Source organism: Equus asinus, chromosome 21 (genome assembly GCF_041296235.1).
Source record: "Equus asinus isolate D_3611 breed Donkey chromosome 21, EquAss-T2T_v2, whole genome shotgun sequence".
In the NCBI taxonomy this organism is placed as follows: Eukaryota; Metazoa; Chordata; class Mammalia; order Perissodactyla; family Equidae; genus Equus; species Equus asinus.
The window spans coordinates 18,277,960-18,297,990 of NC_091810.1; the positions used below are offsets into that span (position 1 = coordinate 18,277,960).

The window sequence follows — 20,031 nt, forward strand, 5'->3', positions numbered from 1 at the left end:
AATAATTAATGTTGGTCTCAAACTTAACACAGGAAGATGCAAACACCAGAAAAGCCAAGAGCAGCAGATCTCCAGCCACAAAGAGACTGCCACTGAACGGACGCGGCCAACTGTGTTTTGAACTGGGAAGGAACTGAGAGGAAGTGAATGAACATGCTGCAAATTTAGAGTCAACGACTGTGTCTCAAAGATGAAGAATCCACAGAGATTTCAGATTTGTTTAGCATTCCTGGAACACAGCCCTCCTTCGTACGGGTTTACTTTTGGCTCGTGCACTTGTGTTCAAGAACACTTTAGTCCAAAATTAAGAGGACTGACTCCAAGTAGTGAAACAGAACTTCCTGCCAAGTCTACACAAAGGCATCGAGGAGTTCACATCCAAAGCCTACAGTACGACTGAGTCCCCAACACCCCCTCGTACTCCATTTTTCTTCCTCCTACTGCACTGCTCTGGAAAACAAAGAAAAGGTATCTACATACTTTTCAAAGGCTAAGAAGCAGGAGTACCTGAGTTCCCAGGCAGTATAATGAAAGCCAAGTTCAAAGGCAGCAGGACTTTAAAGAAGGTACCATGCATTCTCATTTCCAGTTTAGTTTTGCCAAGAGGCATGTATATCCTCGAGAATGTCTCCAGACCTTTGGATTCTGAGGTTATAAAGCTGGCCGACAACTAAACCATTGTCATCACTACGAGAAATGCAAACACACATGGAGAGCATGGAGTTGGAGGAAGATCCATCACTTTATTTTCAGAAAGAGATGGCCCGGGGGGATACAGAGGCATTCCAGCAGCACAGCAAAAACAATCATGTCAGCCATCCAAAAACTGAATCAAAGCCATGCCGGCCAGCTTCCATGCCCACACAGGTGTCACTGTGTACCAGCAAAGACAGGATACTCCCAAATCCTCGAGGAAAGTCTATAGCACCTTGTGCTTTACCTTGGCAGGGAGTCCGCACAGGCTCAGAGACATCCGCTGTCACCGCTTTCAATCCTCTAACAGGACTAGCTGGTTTCCCGAAGAGGCAGTATTGACTTGTAGGGCTTGTTGTGAAGGAGATGGATATGCTGATGTTCACCTGGGTGTCAATAAAGCACCCTGAAATACTCAGCAGTACCCCAAATCTTCCAAGCAGGAGAACTAGGCCCAATTCCCCACACTGGCAAACTTGAGGCACAAACAGCTGATCCATGGAAGGCCGACAGTGAATCAAGGCCTCCTTCCCAGGCCAACGACTTGTGTGCCAGGGCAAGACGGAAGTATCAGATACGACACGTTCAGTGCACTCCCTCTTACTGTACAAGGCTCAAGTGGGCCTTCCAAAAACACCTAGAGGAGTCCAGCCTGAGTGACGGATTATACACCTTAAGCTGCTGGCCTCCAAGAAACAGACAAGGGACTCAGGGTGGCCTTCTCACCGTGGGAGGTTGGGGTAAAGGACCCTTTTGGACAAAGTCCGGTGTCCTCACACTTGACCCTTGACCACTGTAACCTTCCAGGGCCGGTAATGAATACACCTTTACAAGGCACCAGCAGGGAGCAAACACTCAGAACTTGAGATGACCCAGCTGCTCGAAAGTCAAAGAAGAGGCTCTCACCTCCAGCATGGAGCAAGGACAGGGAGGAGGCAAAGGCAAAGGAGAGCCCAGGAAGGGGAGAAATGTATAGACACCAGGCCTGCTTCTCCTGCAGAGGCAAGAGAACATGGCTGAGCAGCCCCAGCAGAGCTTCAGAGAATTAAATTGTTTACCTCTAAACCTAGATGGGGGCAAACAAGGGGCGGTTATATAGGATCAAACGGGAGGAGTATTTTTGGTCCAGTGCTCCAGAAGAGGGCAAAAATGGAGCAAAGGGCGGCTAGGACCCCCTGACAGCAGACCAGAGGTAGCTTCTGCTGCACCCTGGACCTTTATCAGTTTAACACACCCAAGCTGCAGCCCTGGGGGCATCAGGAAGTGGGAACACCTTTTTTGGGGTCCTCTTCCTCAAGAAGCCTCTTCCTTGACTCCCCAAATCTGTCTGGATCGCCATCTGCCAGGACTTTCCCTGGTCAGCGAACACCCCTCTGCCCCTCCGCGTTGATGGCAGTGGAACCAGTGAGACCAGCAGCTGAGGTCCTTTCGCCTGTGCCAACGCAGAGCTGATGCAGCAACAGTGACAGCCGCACTGCAGAGTTATCCAGGGAAGGAAGGGGGATGACTCCACCGGTTGCAGGAAAATAAACCTCTGAGGCAGGTCTCCAGTGACTGTCCCACAGAGGAGCTTTCCCACTTGGGAGTTCATTTTTAGCACTGAGAACCAGGAACGAAGTTACACGCCCACATGTACTCAGACAGTAGGAAGGGACTTTATTCACAGACTGCTCAAAAACACAGGCTGCAGAAAACAGGGATGTGGACTGGCAAACCTGTTGCATCCTTCCATCAGCCGCTTTCTTCTTCACTGAATGCCCTGGAGCTCTGTGGCCAGGAGGCAAAACCCACCCCTTATCCGCCTCTATCGTGCGCCCCTCCCCCTGCCCCCCCACCAGCCGGAAGTAGAAGCCTTATGATGAGGTTTCAAGGAAAACATCCTGCCTGGTTTTCTCCACTCCAATGGGCTCTCCAAACACATCCTTGACCCGGGACACAGGCAGAGTTCAAACCCAGCCTATGTTCTGTCAGGCTGCTGGTCGTCCTGGAGGGTTGGGAAGAGAAGAGGAAGAAAGCTCCAAACCAAGTTCACTTAAGACAAGTCAGGCTTAATGCTCACCCTGTATTTACCTTCTCTATATTAAGAAAATGCAGCAAAAGACATTTTTGTCTTGATTTTTTAAAAAACATGTAATGTGAATTTTCTGACCTTTTCTGGGAGACTCCTGATGGCACCCTCTCTGATTAAAGGTTGTAGAGGCGACTGGTGTTCTCACGCAGAGTGGCCAAAGTATGGGAGAGTGGCTGATCTTTGACCCTGGCAATCTCTCGAACTGTATGCAAAGCCAGGCCTGGGTGGGCATACTGGCAGACGCTTCTGGGAACCTGGAAGACATCAAGCATTCAGGACATCACTGAGCCTTCTGTGCATAGCCACTAGTCAGAACTCCCTCCCCGGCCCTTCCCCGGCAAGGACCTCTTTGGGGCTGCCCTGTAGAGACCCCTTTACCTGCGGGTGCAGGAAGAGTCCTAGTCATGGGGGGCTCTGGGTGAGCAGGGTCCCACGCTTCCTTGGACTACCCTCTACAGGGTAGGGCTTTGCACTGCCTGGAAGAGAGTGGTTACCCTTCAGCTTCTCAGCCCCCTAGACTTTTGGTTCTGCAGAGAAACAATGAGGAGACATCTACACAGCCAAGGGTGGGACCTGGAAGTCACTGGGGCTCTGGCCCTGCCATCCTTGTAGGGGACACCACCCACCTCCCCACCCTCTCTCCTCAGTGCCTCAACTCAGCCTGAAGACACCCCCACCTGTCGAGGCAAGAAGTAGGGCGCGTCAGTTTCCACGATGATCCTCTCCAGCGGGATCTGCTTCAGGGCCTCCCGGGCCTCCCAGGCAGAGGAGTACGTCAGCACCGCCGTGAAGCCCACAGACATGTTGGGGAAGTGCTTCAGCAGGGGCTCGATGACCGGGTAGCTGCCGGTGAAGCAGTGCCTGGAGGAGGAGAAGTCCGGATCAGGGCGCTCTCAAGCCCCTCGCGGCAGCCCCCAAGCCCCTCTAGACATACTAGCCCTTTTAAATTATTTTCTGTGGATAAATCCCCAGAAACGGAAAGGCTGCAACCAAAGGAAGGGCTCCACAATAACCACAGACCTGGTAAGACCCACGATGGCTCTTGGTGAGTGCTGCTCACCCATCAACCCCCAACACTCAGAAGACTACACAGCCACTTGAAACGGTCACCAGGAGGAACACACAGCAACAAGACACGGATACGGTACTTATAACACAGAAAGGGAAGCAGAATTAAAAACTGTGGCCCCTTTAAGATTATGACCACAATAGGTAAAAATTATGTCCATGTAGTTAAATGAACCGGAAGGAAACAAAAAAGAAAAATACTAGACAGCGGGACTTCAGGTGAATTTCTTCTCTTAATTTGATAGCTGTTCATGTTCTTAGTGCACATGCGTTGTAAACCGATCTGAAACTGAGCGCTTCCTCCAGCCACAACACTTCGTGAAGCCATCTTAGCCTAGATTTAGGAAATCTTACCCATTAGATTTCCTTTAAAGTCAGCTCAGAATCAAACCCACCCACCCAGAAGGGCCTGGAGACTGTGCTTCCTCTCTGGGGTGAGCTCCCCAGTCACAGGTCAGATCCTCTGATCTGAAAGGCTGCATCCACTTCTGCTACCTGTCAAGACCTGGACTGGGCTCTAGACTCCTTGTTTTTTCAGTTAACTCATCTCACTCACCTTGAAAGAGCCAGCCAGGCGACACCTTCTGACCCAGTTCTAGCCAGGCTAAGCTAACGGCCCCTCTCCTCCGGCTCCCACAGCTCCTCCCGGGTGCTCCTGAGCCAGGCCAAGGCCCAAGACAGGCACATGGAAGGAGATCAGAATTCAAACCGAACTGAAGAACCTCCAGATAGCACTCAGATAAAACACACCCCAAACTTTAATGGGGGGATGTGGGCTTTCAAATTCAAAAAGGAAGAAAATTTCTTTTTAGGTGCCCTGGAACGTTCTCTGTGCACTAAGTCACCGGAGTGCCAGCAGCCTCTCCCAGGATCAAGAGTCCTCACCCTGAGAACCGAGACTCCATTTCAGCTTGCCTCCTGGGACAGGAGGCACCAAAGCCCCTTCTCGCTCACTGGAGATTTAGGGTATTAGCTCAGACCATATGAAGTTGCCGTTTTATAAGTAAAAAATGGTCAAATATCAGAAATTTCATATGGTTCAATCTAATACTTAATATTTAGAAAAGATACTACATAAAGACACAACATTATCAATGTTCTCCCGAGTTTTCCTTTTTCCAGCTATGTCCACCACAAAGGGAAGTGTTCATTTCATTTGCCCGCTGAACTGCTCGCCTTCTAACCTATGGATCTTGTAGTCTGAGGGCACAAATTTTTTCATGATGCTCAGCAGATCTTCGTCAGCTTCTCGGCAGTGGATCACCAAGGGCTTCTTCAGAGACACGGCCAGCTGCAGCTGTCTCTCAAACACCTGGAAGAAGACAAAGTGACACGCCAATGGACTGGGGCCACTGCAGAAGTCTGTCACCTCCAGAGCATCCAGTCCAATGGGCACCCCCACTGTTTCTAATTCTGTATTCTTAGACTATATAATGCGTCACAGCTAACGCTTACTGAGTGCTTATGACGGAGCCAGGCAGTGTAATCCTCACAAGCACCCTGAGGGAGCACTGCTGCCGGCCCATCGTGCAGTCCGAGAAACTGAGGGCCCGAGTGAGGTCAAGGAACTTGCAGCTGGGAAGCACAGTGCTACGATTCAAATCTGGCAGTCCACACAGCAACTACTACACAATGCTCGTCTGGGGGCCAGGAGCAGGGCAGGGCCCGGAACGTAGAGTACAAGTTAAATGTCCTTCCCTTCATTGCCCCCCTCTACTCCCACTCCCAAGAGGTACCCACCTTCCCACCTCTTCCTATGCAAAGGGGTGCACACACACCCCTGCACAACGCCTGGCGCTCAGAAGGTGCTCAAATTTTTGTGGAAAGAACAAATATTATATATATTTTCTGTAACTTGCTGTCTTTACTCAACCAAAATCGGATATCCTTCTAGGTGAAGACCTACACATGTACTACATTCTTTTTCTTTCTTTCTTTTTTTCTAACTCTAGCCACTTCTAAATCTTCATTAGTAAAATACACATGTTGCTATAATTTAAATGAAAAAAGTAGGGCTAGAACTCATTCTTTTCTCTAACAAGTTCAGGTTTAGAACAAAAACAAAAGCACTAATCCATTATAAACAAATTACTTCATCTTAAACTTAATGTTTCCATGAGTGGTTTTTTCAACCGTGGAACATAATTCATCTTTGCATTTTTAACATCAAACCATAAGATGCTCTTGGTGACCTGAGGCAGGCGATCCTCACCTGAGAGTGACATTTTCACTTCTAACGCTCATGCTACCTCCTCGCAAAATAGCAGTCCTGTGCCAATGCCAATTCTGACAGAACTCTTGTTTAACCCGTGTTTTCAACTAAAGGAAAATTACCCTAGGAACCAGAATCAAAATTCTTGCCAGGGGCTTTAAAGACAGGCTAGTCCCCATGTCTACAGCTGGCTCGACCCCCCGTCTAACACACCTGCCCTCCTTGGACCCCACGGAGGCAGGAGATTGCAAGAGAGTCTAATTCCAACATTTAATTCCTGCTTCTAAAAAAGAATTCCTTAGGGTAGTTAAATCACGATAGCCTTAAGGTGGACTATTACACAGCTGTTTAAAAGCATATTTTTCAAAGTGTACTTAATGAAACAGGAATATTTTCACCAGTGGAAAAAAACATTCAAAACTATTACTTTCTTTTTTTAAATTTCCTTAATTTCTTTTTTAAAAAGCATGTATATAAAACACAAATTTCCTTAATTCTATGACAGGACAAGCCACCAAGTGTCCCTTGTAATTCTCCAAGGGACAGTAACATTAAAAATACAATATTTTGTAAAACGCATCCAAACTTCAAAAATGTTAAGATGGAAGAAGAATTCGCTGGAAGCAGCGGCTAGGTTAGGGCTATCCAGAGCACCTGCCCTCCCCAGGAACCCAGCTGGAAAAGAACAGAGTGAATGAAGTGCAGACCGTTATGCACCCAGCAGAAGCTTGCTTCCCGGATGCATTATTTCCAGGGACTCCAGAGTTAACCAGTCTCTCCAGGGGGTGGCCCCGGAGGCTCTTGCATGCTCATTACCTCAATAATTAATTCCAGTCAAACACAAAGAGAGGCAGAAGTAGCCTGGTTCAACTAGCCCAGGTGGGGAAGGACAGTCCATTCTCCCTGGCTTTCGAACCCCAGATACCAAGAGATTCTGTTAATACACTGGTCGATGTGAGCGACTCACACACGAACTACCCACGACTCTTAGGAGTTAAACAGGAAGTTCAATGGTTAAACCCATGAACACACAGATCAGCAAGGAGAAGGCTAACAGTGGTTTGCTCTGGGTGGCAGGATAATTACTGATTTTTCCGCCCAATTCTTTTGCTTTTCTCTATTTTGCAATCCTTCCAGAAAATATGCGGTAACAGAACCCGAGCTCTCTCTCAGAACAAGCCAGAGCTGGCACTCAATCATTTGACCAGATACGGTCCTTCCACAGGCTCTTCTTCCCTTCGCGAGATAAAATGTTCCGCAGGACACATCCACACCTGCCAGCCACTCTGCTCTTAGGCAAACGCACCTCGGCGCAGCTGTCCACCCAGCGCGGCCAGCGGCCACCACCTCTTCTCCGCAGGCCACCACCACTTCTCATTTGGGTGCTGAAGTTTAGATTTACAAGAACGTGGCAGCTGCTCTCTCTGCCCAGGCGAGGAGTCTCCAGTGTTCTACAGAAATATTTTGTCTTCCCCCCTGCTATGTGCCCTCCCCCTGCCAGCAATTTATTTCCTCTGAAGTGTCATTTTCCCATCTATCTGAGTTCCATCTCACCAAGCCAAATCACGCCCGCAAGATTTTATCACCGTGTGCCATCACAAGTTCAGTCTGTTGTGCAGCAGGGCCCACCCACCTCTAACTGCAGATCTGATACCATAACGATCAGAAAGGAAAGGAAAAAGGAAACAACCAGAAAGGAAAAAGTCACTGTGAAATACCTAGCTACCTCCTGGCACAGAACGGGCATTCCACAGCACCAGCTCTACAGAGAATCCCCGGCTCCCTCCGTCCAGTCGCCTCAGGAGACACATTCCGGAACTGTCCCCTTTCCACACCACGCCTGCCCTGTGCCATGGAAACCAGCTGGCAAAGCAGAATAAATATTTGTTTCACTTTCTTAAAAACCTATTTCTTCCTATGTCTTCAGATTTAGCTATTTTTCCATTCACTTCTGGCTAACAAATCACCACCCCAAGCTAGAAATTCCAAGTGTCCTAGTCCTGATAGTGGAAAGGAAGTCTGCACAGGCAAGAGGCTGTCTGAATGTGCAGGACAAACCTAATTCTGAACAGAAACACTCCTTCTACCAGAAACTCTCTAGACCCAGCTGAAAACTGAAAACACCCACCAAACAACATCCTACTTGCTTGTCTGAGTGCAGACCCTCAAGTGGAAACCACCGTGCTCTGGATTTAGCAAGCTTGACAGGTCCCAGCAAACTCATCTGAAAGGTTGGAACAGCCGAGCTTATTTCTTGAGTAAATTAACGGTCAAGCTTCGCATGCTTATGGACTGTCTTGGACAGCTGTATTCAAATTGGAATCTGTACCTCCTATAAATCTGGAGTTGCCTGCTCCAGCAGAAGAGCACTGATACCTTTGAACTTTCTCTTTTTGGTCAAAGGAAAAATAAGAAACCACTGGCTCTGAAAGATTCCTTGTCTTAAACATTCATACAGTTAACCACAGATGCAAGTGTCAATGGGGCACAGCATCAGTGTACTGTGGAGGTTGACCCAGCTGAGTGGGGGACAGCACCAAAAGGGTAAGCTGGTGTGCCCGGCTCTGCCCAGGCTGGAATCCACGCAGCTGCTCACCAAGACCTGGAGCATACCGGCCATGCAGATCCAGACCTAACAGGTGCACACAGGAGGACAGCATACAAGAAATTCAACCTGGCACCATGGACAGTGATGGAGTGGGAGGGTCTTTCTCCTTGTCCTGCTCCTTCCCAAATCAGAAACTTCCACTGAAATGCCACAACTACTCTCACACTGCCAGATCTCCAGGCTCAAAAAATATGAGGAGGGAAAAATATTAAGATGGTAAGAGTTGTTATCTCTGGTGGAATGGAAAATTATCTTCGTTACACATTTTTGTATTTTCTAAACATTCTACAATGGGCATACTTAACTTTAAAATCAGAATAAAAATAAATTGGTTAATCAAAAACAAAATTTGTTGCTTCCCAAGAAGGAAGGAAGACAAATGTTTTGACATTCATATCATTAGCCATAAGAAGTCACACAGTACGCCCCTCTCCCACATAATAAAACTGAAAGGGATACAGCTTGTGAAGCATGGGACAAACAACCTCTAGCTGGTCTGGATAAGAGCAACTGAATTTTTACAGATTCTAAAGTCTTTAGTTCCAAAAGTAGAGAAACGCGCATTGTGAGGTTTCAACAACTAAGAGGAATTAAAACCATAAGAAAGTAAAGAGAAGCTCATTACCTTGTGCTGCTCGGGCACAGGCGTGGTGCACTTGTGAGAGTAATCCAGGCCCATCTCCCCGAATGCCACAGCTTTGGGGTGCCTTAAGGCTTGCAAAAGATTTCTTTCTTGAATATCACTGTAGTAACGTGCAAAATGAGGGTGACAGCCAAAGGCCCCCCAAACCAGATCCTCTTTCAACAGCTCCTCCCACAGGCAGTCTGTCAGAGTCCGAGGATCGCAGAAGTCAGAGATGCAGCCCTGAAATTCCTTAGGGAAGGAGCTGCTATAAATTTTTCTGAACTTGGTAAAGGTCCCTTTGAAAGACAACTTGGAATAGAGCATGTCCAAGTGACAATGGGTATCGATGAAACCCTCCTCTGGGATGGGCTCCCGATGGCTCCTTGGCAGGGAGCTAGACCCATGTCCTCCACAAGGACGCAGTGGCGTCTCCTCCTGGAATGTCCGTCTCTCCTTCAGCTCTTCTTCTTCCGAGCTTCTGGAGAAGCGCGATGAACGCGAATTCTGGGATCTGCCCTCCTCTGTGGCCACCAAGTCTCGGGAGGCGTTGTGGGAGCTCACTGTGGAGTTGGCAGGATAATCACTCAGGAGGCCCCGGCTGCCCCTCCCAGCCTGCGATGTGTCATTGCCGCTGCCGCTGCCCACAGAGGGGTAGCTGGAAGGCTTGGGACTGCTGGTCCAATAGCTGGCATAGTCACACCAAGGACTACTGTACAAATGAGCCGGGTACATGACATAGTCAGTGGGGAAGGCAGAAGGCTCTGGAACTGCTGGGAGTTTCAGCGAGACAGGCTCCTCCTGAGAGAATCTGACTGTGGAGATCTCGTCCACATCGGACCAGTCACTTCCTGAAGAGGTGTGCTCTAGCACCACCTCCCTTTCTTTAGGCTGCAGAAAGGAAAAGAGGACAGGGTGATCCTACCTACGTAAAGACGGCCTCCCACACTCAGTCGTCTGTGGAACGGAAGCCCTGGCTGTTTTTTCTGGCCATGGTGAAGGCTTTGCATTGGCCCACTGGCTCACTTTGCACCTGGTTTCCTTATAATTTCCAGAAAGGTTACAGCTATGAACAGTCATATCGGGTTCAGGGAACAACTTGTGACCATGGTCTTACAACTCTGTCCCTAAAGGGGATGCTACGCCCGCCCGCCCTTTCTAGTGAGCCCTCTCAAGAAAAACTGCTCCCTAAAACACACTGTGTATTTGGGATTTTCGAGAAAAGCAGGGCCAAGCATCTCATTGCTGACATGTCTCTAATACATTCAAAATGTAAAACAACACAATTGTGGCAGTTTTAAGATATGTTCACAAATTCTTTGACACTACTTCCCGTTGAAAGGTGGAATCTGTGACCCCTCCCCTTGAATCTGGCAAACCTAGTCACTTACTTGTACCCAAGAGAACGAAGAAGTGATACTGTGCAACTTTCAAGGCTAGGTCAGAACAGCCTTATAGCTTCCTCTGGTTCTCTCAGCTTGCTCCTCTGGGGGAAGCCAACCACCAAATATAAGAAGTCAGACCACCCCAGACGTCAGGCTGGAGAGGCCACGTGTAGGTGCCAGCAGCAACTACCCAACGTGTGAGTGAACATCCTGGACATGCAGGCTTGCTGAGCTTTCAGACTGCAGCCTCCCAACATCTACTGGAAACACATGAGACCCCCAGGCAGGACCTGCCCAGTCGGGACCTTTCTGAATTCCTGACTCACAAAATTGAGAGAAAACAGAACAGCTATTTTATGCCACTAGGCAGCAACAGTAACCAGAAGCACCTACACATCGTGTTAAATCGATGTAGCCCTGCCGGAACCTCAGTTCCACAAGGTCAGGAACTTTTCTTTTCCTCACCAATGTCTCCCAAACACCGAGAATGATGCCAGGCACATACCACGTGCTCATAAATGTTGGAATTAATTTCCAGAATAAATGATGCAATGGTTCCTGAACTTATTAGCTCCATATCAGAACCACTAGAGCGCCTTTGAAAAACAGCTTTTTAAGGCCCACTCCACCCTGAGGTATTATAACTCAGTAGGTCCAGAGCGGGGCCAGGGAATCTGTATTTAATTCTCCATATAATTTTGATACAGATCAGGTTTAAGAATACAGTAAACACAGAGACTTCAACTCATGAAAGAAAACAAACTGTGCGGGGCTGGCCCCGTGGCCGAGTGGTTAAGTTCGTGCGCTCCGCTGCAGGCGGCCCAGTGTTTCGTTGGTTTGAATCCTGGGCGCGGACATGGCACTGCTCATCACACCACACTGAGGCAGCGTCTCACATACCACAACGAAGAATATACAACTATGTCCCGGGGGGCTTTGGGGAGAAAAAGGAAAAAAATAAAATCTTAAAAAAAAACACACAAAAAAAACAAACTGTGCTTTAGTGCCCTTGTTTCTTCTGGTTAACGAAGCCATCTGGTCGACCAGCACCAGATGACTTGACCCAGAGACCCTACAGATCTCTTTTCTTAATATTTTTATAAGCAAACACAATTCACACAATATAACAAAAAACTCACTATGAAAGAGCATTATGGATATAATGATTACCTCCTTAAAATGAAACAAAAAATTTCTGTTTCTATTGCTTATACTAATGTTCCACACCTCTGTCAACATTCCAAAAGGAAACAAATACTGGTAACAAAAATTCCAATGAATGATAAATTTCCCATTTGACACCTTCCCCACTGTAGACTTTTCCTAATACTGCTCCCTTCCTGAATAACAGAAATATCCAAGCAAGAGCCTTTTCTAAAATGCAATACAACTTCAATTGCAGCACATTTAAAATTTAATCTGAAGCCCTGAAGCTGGGTAATGGGGACCTGGGGCACTCGTTACACTAGTCTGTTTACTTTGAATATGTTTGAAACTTCCCATAGAACGGTTTTTAGAAGTTAATTTCAGGGGGCAGGCCTGGTGGCCGAGTGGTGAAGTTCACACGCTCTGCTTCAGCGGCCCAGGGATTCACGGGTATGGATCCTGGGTGGACCTGGCGCTGCTCATCAAGCCATGCTGAGGTGGTGTCCCACAAAGAAGAACTAGAATGACCTACAACCAGGATACACAACTGTGCTCTGGGGGGCTTTGGAGAGGAAAAAAACAAAAAACGAGGATGATTGGGAACAGATGTTAGCTCAGGGCCAATCTTGGGGAAAAAAAAAAAAGCAATACTTCCTTCAAAAGAGCAGCTGAAGATTAAAACAAAAGTTAATCTCAGGGCCAGCCGGGTGGCGCAACAGTTAAGTTCGTACATTCCTCTTCGGCAGCCCAGGGTTTGCAGGTTCAGGTCCAGGGTGTGGACATGGCACCACTTGGCAAGCCATGCTGTGGCAGGTGTCCCACACATAGAGGAAGATGGGCATGGATGTTAGCTCAGGGCCAGTCTTCCTCAGCAAAAAGAGGAGGATTGGCAGCAGATGTAGCTCAGGGCTAATCTTCCTCAAAAAAAAAAAAAGAAAAAGATGTACTCTCTTTTATTTGAGGAAGACAAATGACCCCAAACAGACCTCAACCAAGCTAATTTTGGATGCTTACAGAGGTTCCCTAAATTCATTTTTTAAAACAGGAGGGGAGAGAAGAGGCAAAGAAATATAACAGATTTAATATTTATTCCTGGGGACATGACCTCACAGTTCTGTGTGGATGTCAATTTTAAGAAACTTGTTTTAAAGATCACTTTTGGGTTTTTTTTTTTTTTTAAAGATTTTATTTTTTCCTGTTTCTCCCCAAAGCCCCCCAGTACATAGCTGTATATTCTTCGTTGTGGGTCCTTCTAGTTGTGGCATGTGGGACGCTGCCTCAGCATGGTTTGATGAGCAGTGCCATGTCCGCGCCCAGGATTCGAACCAACGAAACACTGAGCCGCCTGCAGCGGAGCACAAGAACTTAACCACTCGGCCACAGGGCCAGCCCCAGGTTTTTTTGAAGATCACTTTTCTTTCAGTGGTTATGCATAAAGATACACTGAAAAAATACTCAAGAAACTTATAAAGTGGTATCTAGGTGAAGGAACAGAGCAAGACAGGGTCAGACTGGAAAGCTACTTTTCACTAAATACCTCTTATTTTTAATTTTTGAACCATCAAAATATGTTTACTCAAAAAGCAATCTAAAAAATAAGTGAAGGTGGTTACATTGTGGCAATCCCAAAAATACACCTCTAGAAAAAATGAACAAACTGCCTGAATGTGATGGGAACAGCTATTTGCAACCTGGGATAAAATTTCCAGGGACAGAATCACACAAAGATTCAGAAAGTGGTACATCTTGAGAGCAAAATCTCAGCCGCAGGAAGCTACAAAAGACGCTGTTTTTTACAACAAATAAATTATAGCTCAGGGGCAAGGGGAGCAATCTAGACACTGAGAGAGAACCTATTTAGAAATAGCATCTTACGGCTCTTATTTGGATCCTGTTTCAAATTAAAACAATCACGAAACAAACAGGGAAATTTAATCACTGACTGGCTAGTTGACATTAAGGATTTTGTGTCTATGAGATAATAAAATCGTAGTTATATTTGGGTTTTTTCCTAAAGATCCTATATTTTTTAGAGATACACACTGAAATATTTCTGGATGAAATGATTTGTTAGCTGGGATTTGCTTCAAAATTCATGGAGAGAAAAGAGAAACAGAGACAAAACAAGACAAGACTGGCAGTGAGGCAGAAATTGTTGAAGATGAGTGATGGGTAAGTGGGTAATTTTCATAAATGTTTTAAAATGTTCATAATAAAAAGTTAAAATAAAAATAACAAAAATTGGAATAGAAATCCAACTCAGATGGAAGGGCAGATGATGTCGCTGGCTGCTTCCCAAACTTCTCTACCATCCAGGGGTATTTCTTAAAAACACCAATTCCGAGGTGCCAGCTCAGACCTGAGTCACTCTCTCATTCTTATCAAGAGGGGAGTCAGGAAATCACATTACACGACTCAAAAAGTAACTCTAGTGACAAAGCCATGTCAGAGACACACTGAAAAGGCTTAATAAAATTATTTAATAAAACGTGCAAGTGGGAAAAATGGCAGAGCGGGGGGAAAAAGTGATTTCAAAAATGCACATGTAACTGGAAATTACCATAAACATACCATATCACACCATAAACAGACTTAGGATTATGTTGTCTACGTCCTTGAAAGGCTTATATACAAGTGGGCCAACAAAAGGTTTTGGGATTTTCTTTCTGGGAAAATGGAAGATTACCTACATTCAGGATTGCCTAGGTTGACACCCGTGGTAAAACTGAAAGTTACATTTATTGAGGGCCTACTATATACCAGGCACTGAACAAAGTGTTTTCATGTATTAATTGAAGGTTCAGGAAACTGAGACCCACAAGCCAAATCCAACGCACTGCCTGTTGTTGTAAGTACAGTTTTACTGGGACACAGGCCCACTCACTCAATACTGTCTACAGAGGCTTCCATGCTACCACAGGAGAGCTGGACAGCTGCAGCAGTGCCTATGGCCCACTAAGCCTGAAATGTTATCTGACTCTTTATAGAAAAGGTTAGCTGATCTCTCTCTGAGTTTAACTGTGATAACATTTGAAGAACCATGCCTTTTTACCAGAGGAAGAAACTGGGGCTCCAAGAGGTTAAGTGACTTTCTCATGATCACAGTTCAGGTGGCAGAGCCAGGATTTGAACCCAAACTGTCTGATCTCAACTCTCATGTGCTTACCTACTATATCATGCTGCCTCCAAACCTACAACTGACAGAGACAATCTGAACATCCAGTCTCACAAACAGGAGTTCAGGTATAGAGGTTTGGAAAGTTTGTCCATACAACAGAATTCTAGGTAGCCAAACAGGATGGTGATCCACGCTAGACAGGAAACACGGCCATTAAATATTGAAGGGGCAACGTAGGTTACAAAACATATGTTCTTGGGATTTCCAACTAAATATAGCACACGTAGTTTCTGTCCTTCCTGTCAAAAAACCTTTTGAAAATTATAGGAAATGGACTTGAAAAAGCATAAACCTACACAGAGAAAGTATACAGAATAAACAGCAAAGCAAATTAAATAAAAATTAGATGCCAGAGAGCAGACAGATGAATAGTTATTGGATAAGCAGATCACAGACGGCCAAACCTAAGGCTACAGTGAGAAAAACCCAGAAACAGGCTGAATCACACTAAAGAACCCCAGAAAGACTTAGGAATTGGAAGTTCCAGACCTCTTAAAAAGAAGGTGAAGTTGGTGATGAAAATAGAAGACTGAGCTGGAAGTCTGCGAAGTCAGATGCCAGACCCCTGCTCCCACCCTGTGCAGACGGGTCTGCCCCTCCCCCCCAGCAAGAGACTAAGGTTCACATTTGGAAAAGTTGAACCAGGGAGGCTGTGGAATAATCAGGGACACACAGTCGAGGGTGAGGGACCATCACATGTTGGACAGTGAGAGCCCAGGCACCTCCTTCAATCTGACTCCCAGAACACTGGCGGCCACATGTGTGCCTCCTAGGCAGAGGAGTGGAGGGTTCTCCCAGGGGACATGGAGCAGCCTCTGAGGATCGAGCTACAGACCCCGATGGGGAGCAGAATCAGCCAAAGGCAGCGCCCTGTGCTAACCCTAGCAGTTGATCGGCCCATCCACCACTCAGAACTTCCAATCGGCTTTCTAATGCTTCACCTTTAAATACAGACAGACAGCCAAGACATCTGAGGAGAGCCCGACCACAAATGATAGAGACCAAAATGTTCAGGGGAAAAAGCAAAAAAAGAATCAGAAGGAAACTCAGAGAAAGCAGTGCAGAAAGCAGAAGAAAACTTCAAAACAAACCTATATAATTAATATTCTCAGAGGAAAAAAGAGAAGGTATTGTAAGCTCAAAACAAGAAGTGGATGTTCTAAGAAAGGAATACTCAAAACCCTAAACCAGGGTTCTTAGAAATTAAGTATGTCAAAAATGAAAAAAAGTACGTATCATTACACACACTTATCTTAATTACTCATAAAGAAAGCAGAGATGAAAAGAAACAGGGAAAAAAGAATCTTAAAGAAACAATTAAGGGATGTACACTTTCAAGTAAAAAATGGGACAGATTACTTATTTTGACAGTATTGAGGAATATTTTATGGCACTAGCAGTTTGGGGATAAATTAGAGACAGGTACAGAGAAAACTAAAGAAAAAAACAAGCGCTCTCAAGCTTTGTGGAAAATATGTCTTCTCCTTCATGTGAGCAGAATACTAAGTTGAGAGTGTTTTTCTCTCAGGACCTTGACGAAATTCTCCCCTTGTCCTCTGGTTTCTATCACTGTTGTTGAGAAGTCGGTCCTCAGTCTTCTGTAATGATGAATTCCAAGGAAAATAAACTTTTACAAGAAAGAAAATGTAATGAGTAGGGCTGGCCCCGTGGCCGAGTGGTTAAGTTCACACACTCCACTTCAGCAGCCCAGGGTTTCACTGGTTCAGATCCTAAGCATGGACACGGCACTGCTCGTCAGGCCATGCTGAGGTGGCGTCCCACACAGCAGAGCCAGAAGGACCTACAACTAGAAGATACAACTATGTACTGGGGGGGGCTTTGGAGAGAAGAATAAGGCAAAAAAAAAAAAGATTGGCAACAGATGCTGGCTTAGGCGCCAATCTTTTAAAAGAAAAAATGTAATGAGTATACCAGGTGACTCAGCTCTGAACATGGTGATGATAAATCTTAAACAGATTTAGTCAAAAACTGCATTACAACGACACAGGGAGCTGCAGGAAGATATGTTTATGGGTGTGGGTCCTGCCAAAGCAAGTGAAGAGAACTAAATTCTCATCTTCCTGAGTAGGAAGTCCACAAATGTCTAAAACTGAAAAATCAATACACAGCAAAATTACTTAGAAATATGGAGGTAGTACCAGAAGAAAGGGCTAAAAGAGATAAAGGGGCTGCCTCTGAGGCACAATTATAAGCTATGTTAAAAACTGCTAGCTTCCCTCCAAGATCACTGTCTCCTTCTATAGCAGAAGTCGATCTGGGTGGAAGTCTGCCCAGATGGAAGTTAATCTTCCAGACTCTCTTGCAGCTAGGTTTTGGCCAGGTTTCTAGATTCTGGTCAACAGATACGAGCAGATACGATGTGGACAGCTTCTGAGCCAAGCTCTTAAAAGGGAGGGAGTACACTTTCCTCTCCTCTTCCTGCTGGCTGGAGTGTCAATGTCATGTACTCTGAGCCCCATCAGAGTAGCCATCTCAGACCACAAGATGGACACTGTGCTGAGGGGCAGCAGAGGTTCAAGACGGAAGGCATCAGGGTCCCTGACACTGTGGAGCCATCCTCCTTAAGCCAAACTTCTATTTCCTTTAAGCCACTGTTATTTTGGCCTTTGTTATGGCAATCAAATCCATATCCTAAAAACATATAATTCCCCCCCAAAAAAGAGCAGTGAATTGAGGTTTCTTAACTCTGAAAGATATGTTAGAAGAGAACGATCAACCTGTCTCCTTGAGTCCTGGGTAAGTAAAGTACTGCTTTGTATGAGTACCACTTAGGATCAAATGAGAAAGACCAAATACATGTAATCAAGAAAACTAAAAACCCCATGCCTGGCATGAGCTTGACTCACCTTTTGGCTTTCTAAATGAGTGTCAGAGTCATCCAAAAACTCTAGGGGTGGAGAGCGCTTGTCAATGACTGTCCTTCGGTCCCCAAGTGGCTCCTCACTGGGGGTCTCCTGAGGGTCTATCACCACTCTCCTGTCGCGGAAGCTGCTCCCCTCCAGCACAGGCTTTTCCTCCTCCGCTCTGATGTCTGGGGCTGACTCCCTCTCTTTCTGAGGAGCAGACACACTGACACTCCTGGCTGGTCCTTCTCCACAGCTGGGACGCTCTCCGGGGCCTGGTTTTGCCCTAGTGGCAGCCTCTCCCTTCCTTTTTGGCATCGACTTTCCCAGAATGCCCTGGATAGCCTTCAGGTAGATCACGGTAGAGCCTTGGTCTCGAAGTCTATCCCTCTTCCTTTTCTGGACCTTATTAGGTTCCTCAGTCACCTCATTCTGGCCCTCAGCTTCAGCTGCAAATTCAGAGTTCATGGAATTACGAGAACTATCTTTGGAATCAACCTGGAAGAAAAACCAGAGATTATGAAAGGCTGATTTCATACACAAAGCATGTAGCAAATGAGAAATCAGCAGTGGTTCCACCACTCAAAGGGAAAGTAACAGTGGTCATGGCAAAGATTCTCTCTGGGTGGTGGTTTCCATCCCAGCCACTGAGATGTGCCACTGTAAAAGGGACTGAGTTGCTGCCATCTCTTATATTTACCTTCTTGTGCTTATCAGATAGTATCCTCAGCCTGCACTGGGAAGGAATGAGCAGAGATCAACAGTCCAGTAACACAGGACTGCAAGCTCCATGAGAGCAAGGATTACCACATGCTTCAGAACACACACAAAACAGAAGCTCAAAATTTTAGCACTGGAAGGGGCCCTAAAAGCCAGCTAACCCACTCTCACAAATTGACAGTCAAGGAAACCCCAGGGCCCAGGAGGAGCAGACCCCAATCTCCTGAGTCCTGAGGGCAGTGTGCTTCCCGCTACACCCCAGCGTCCTTTAAGTTCTCTGCAAACTCTTTGCCCAAATCAAAACCTTGATGTTGGAAGGTGCCTTGTTTCCCAGAGACCCACACCAGGGTCAATCAAGAGACTCTAATCACCCCTGACTCCGACCCTCCTCACAGGTACAGGTGAGGTCTCAGCCCCTTTGCTCTTTTCCCCCCGCACCCACTCACTGCAGAGTCCACAGGGAAGAAGCTAGACTATTTGTTCACAATGTTAATTTGCTGTGAAACTCAGATCCAGTCTAACCCCAGCCTGGTGTGAGAATGCTCCATAAACCTTCCCCCAGAACCATCCCCAAAGCAGTGAAGGCCAAAGCTCCCCAGCTGTGACCTGCATTTACCATCACCCCAATGCATCCCACAGCCCCCACAGCTTGCACTTCTAATTCATGAGTACTAAACTCCTCTCAAACGTACGTAGACTTAGAGAAAGGAACTCCACACTAGGCTTGCTAATCCTTTGCCTCCACTGAGGACAAGGAGTCAACCCAAGAGACATCCATCAATAAGGCAGTGGTTAAATAAAGTAAAAAGACGTACTACCCAACTTTTAAAGAGAACAAGGGAGCTCTGACGGCCATGCTATATAGTAAGAGTAAAAGCAAGTAGCCAACTGACAAGCACAGTGTAATCTCACCTGGGAAAAGACAAAAATGCTTTACATGCATGCGTTCGCAGATGAAGTCTGAAAGACAAAATGTTTCTAATGGAACAGACACAGTGGCTTTGGAGATTAAGGGGAAAGAGGAATCAGGACCAGAGCTCTTATTTCATAAGCTTTTCATATTATTTGAATTTTTTTTCCTGAGAAGCACATAATGTTTGCTAAAGAAAAATCACCAAACCTTTGGAAATATGTAAACCTAGGTGGTAGTATAGGCATAATATTTTTTCCTAGAAGCCCTCAGATTGTTGGCAGCTATTGACTTTGGGAAGATGGACAGGACAGGTGGCTTACACTCTCACTTTGAACCTCTCTGAATTTTCTAACATGTTAGATATTTTAAAATAATATCTAGAGGGATTATCTGAGAAAGAAGATTTGGGCTATTTTTGTTTTCTTTATACCTTTATATATTTAAGAAAAATCTAACAAATGTTAAAAATAAACTTGAAGGCTCCCCGGACCTGCCCTACAGGAGACAGCCACAACTTCCCAGCCCACTTCTCCCCTGCTCACTTCTCCACC

At 46.1% G+C, this 20,031-nt stretch overlaps 1 protein-coding gene across 2 annotated transcripts in view; it reads right to left on the minus strand.

Moving 5' to 3' along the window:
• Positions 1-723: 723 nt before the first annotated feature.
• Positions 724-20,031, minus strand: part of TATDN2 (TatD DNase domain containing 2) — a 28,254-nt gene continuing 8,946 nt past the window's right edge. The window contains exons 3-9 of one of the 2 annotated variants that reach the window (XR_011496536.1): positions 17,851-18,345; positions 9,278-10,165; positions 5,017-5,144; positions 3,442-3,625; positions 3,143-3,240; positions 2,843-3,018; positions 724-2,677 (exon numbers count right to left, since the gene is read on the minus strand). Coding sequence is in view for 1 of the 2 variants with exons in the window: in XM_014848155.3 (XP_014703641.1) it covers positions 2,878-3,018; positions 3,442-3,625; positions 5,017-5,144; positions 9,278-10,165; positions 17,851-18,345 (1,836 nt within the window). In the remaining variant the exon portion in view is untranslated. The remainder of the gene's footprint in view (positions 2,678-2,842; positions 3,019-3,142; positions 3,241-3,441; positions 3,626-5,016; positions 5,145-9,277; positions 10,166-17,850; positions 18,346-20,031) is intronic. The other variant, XM_014848155.3, reaches the window with a different exon arrangement.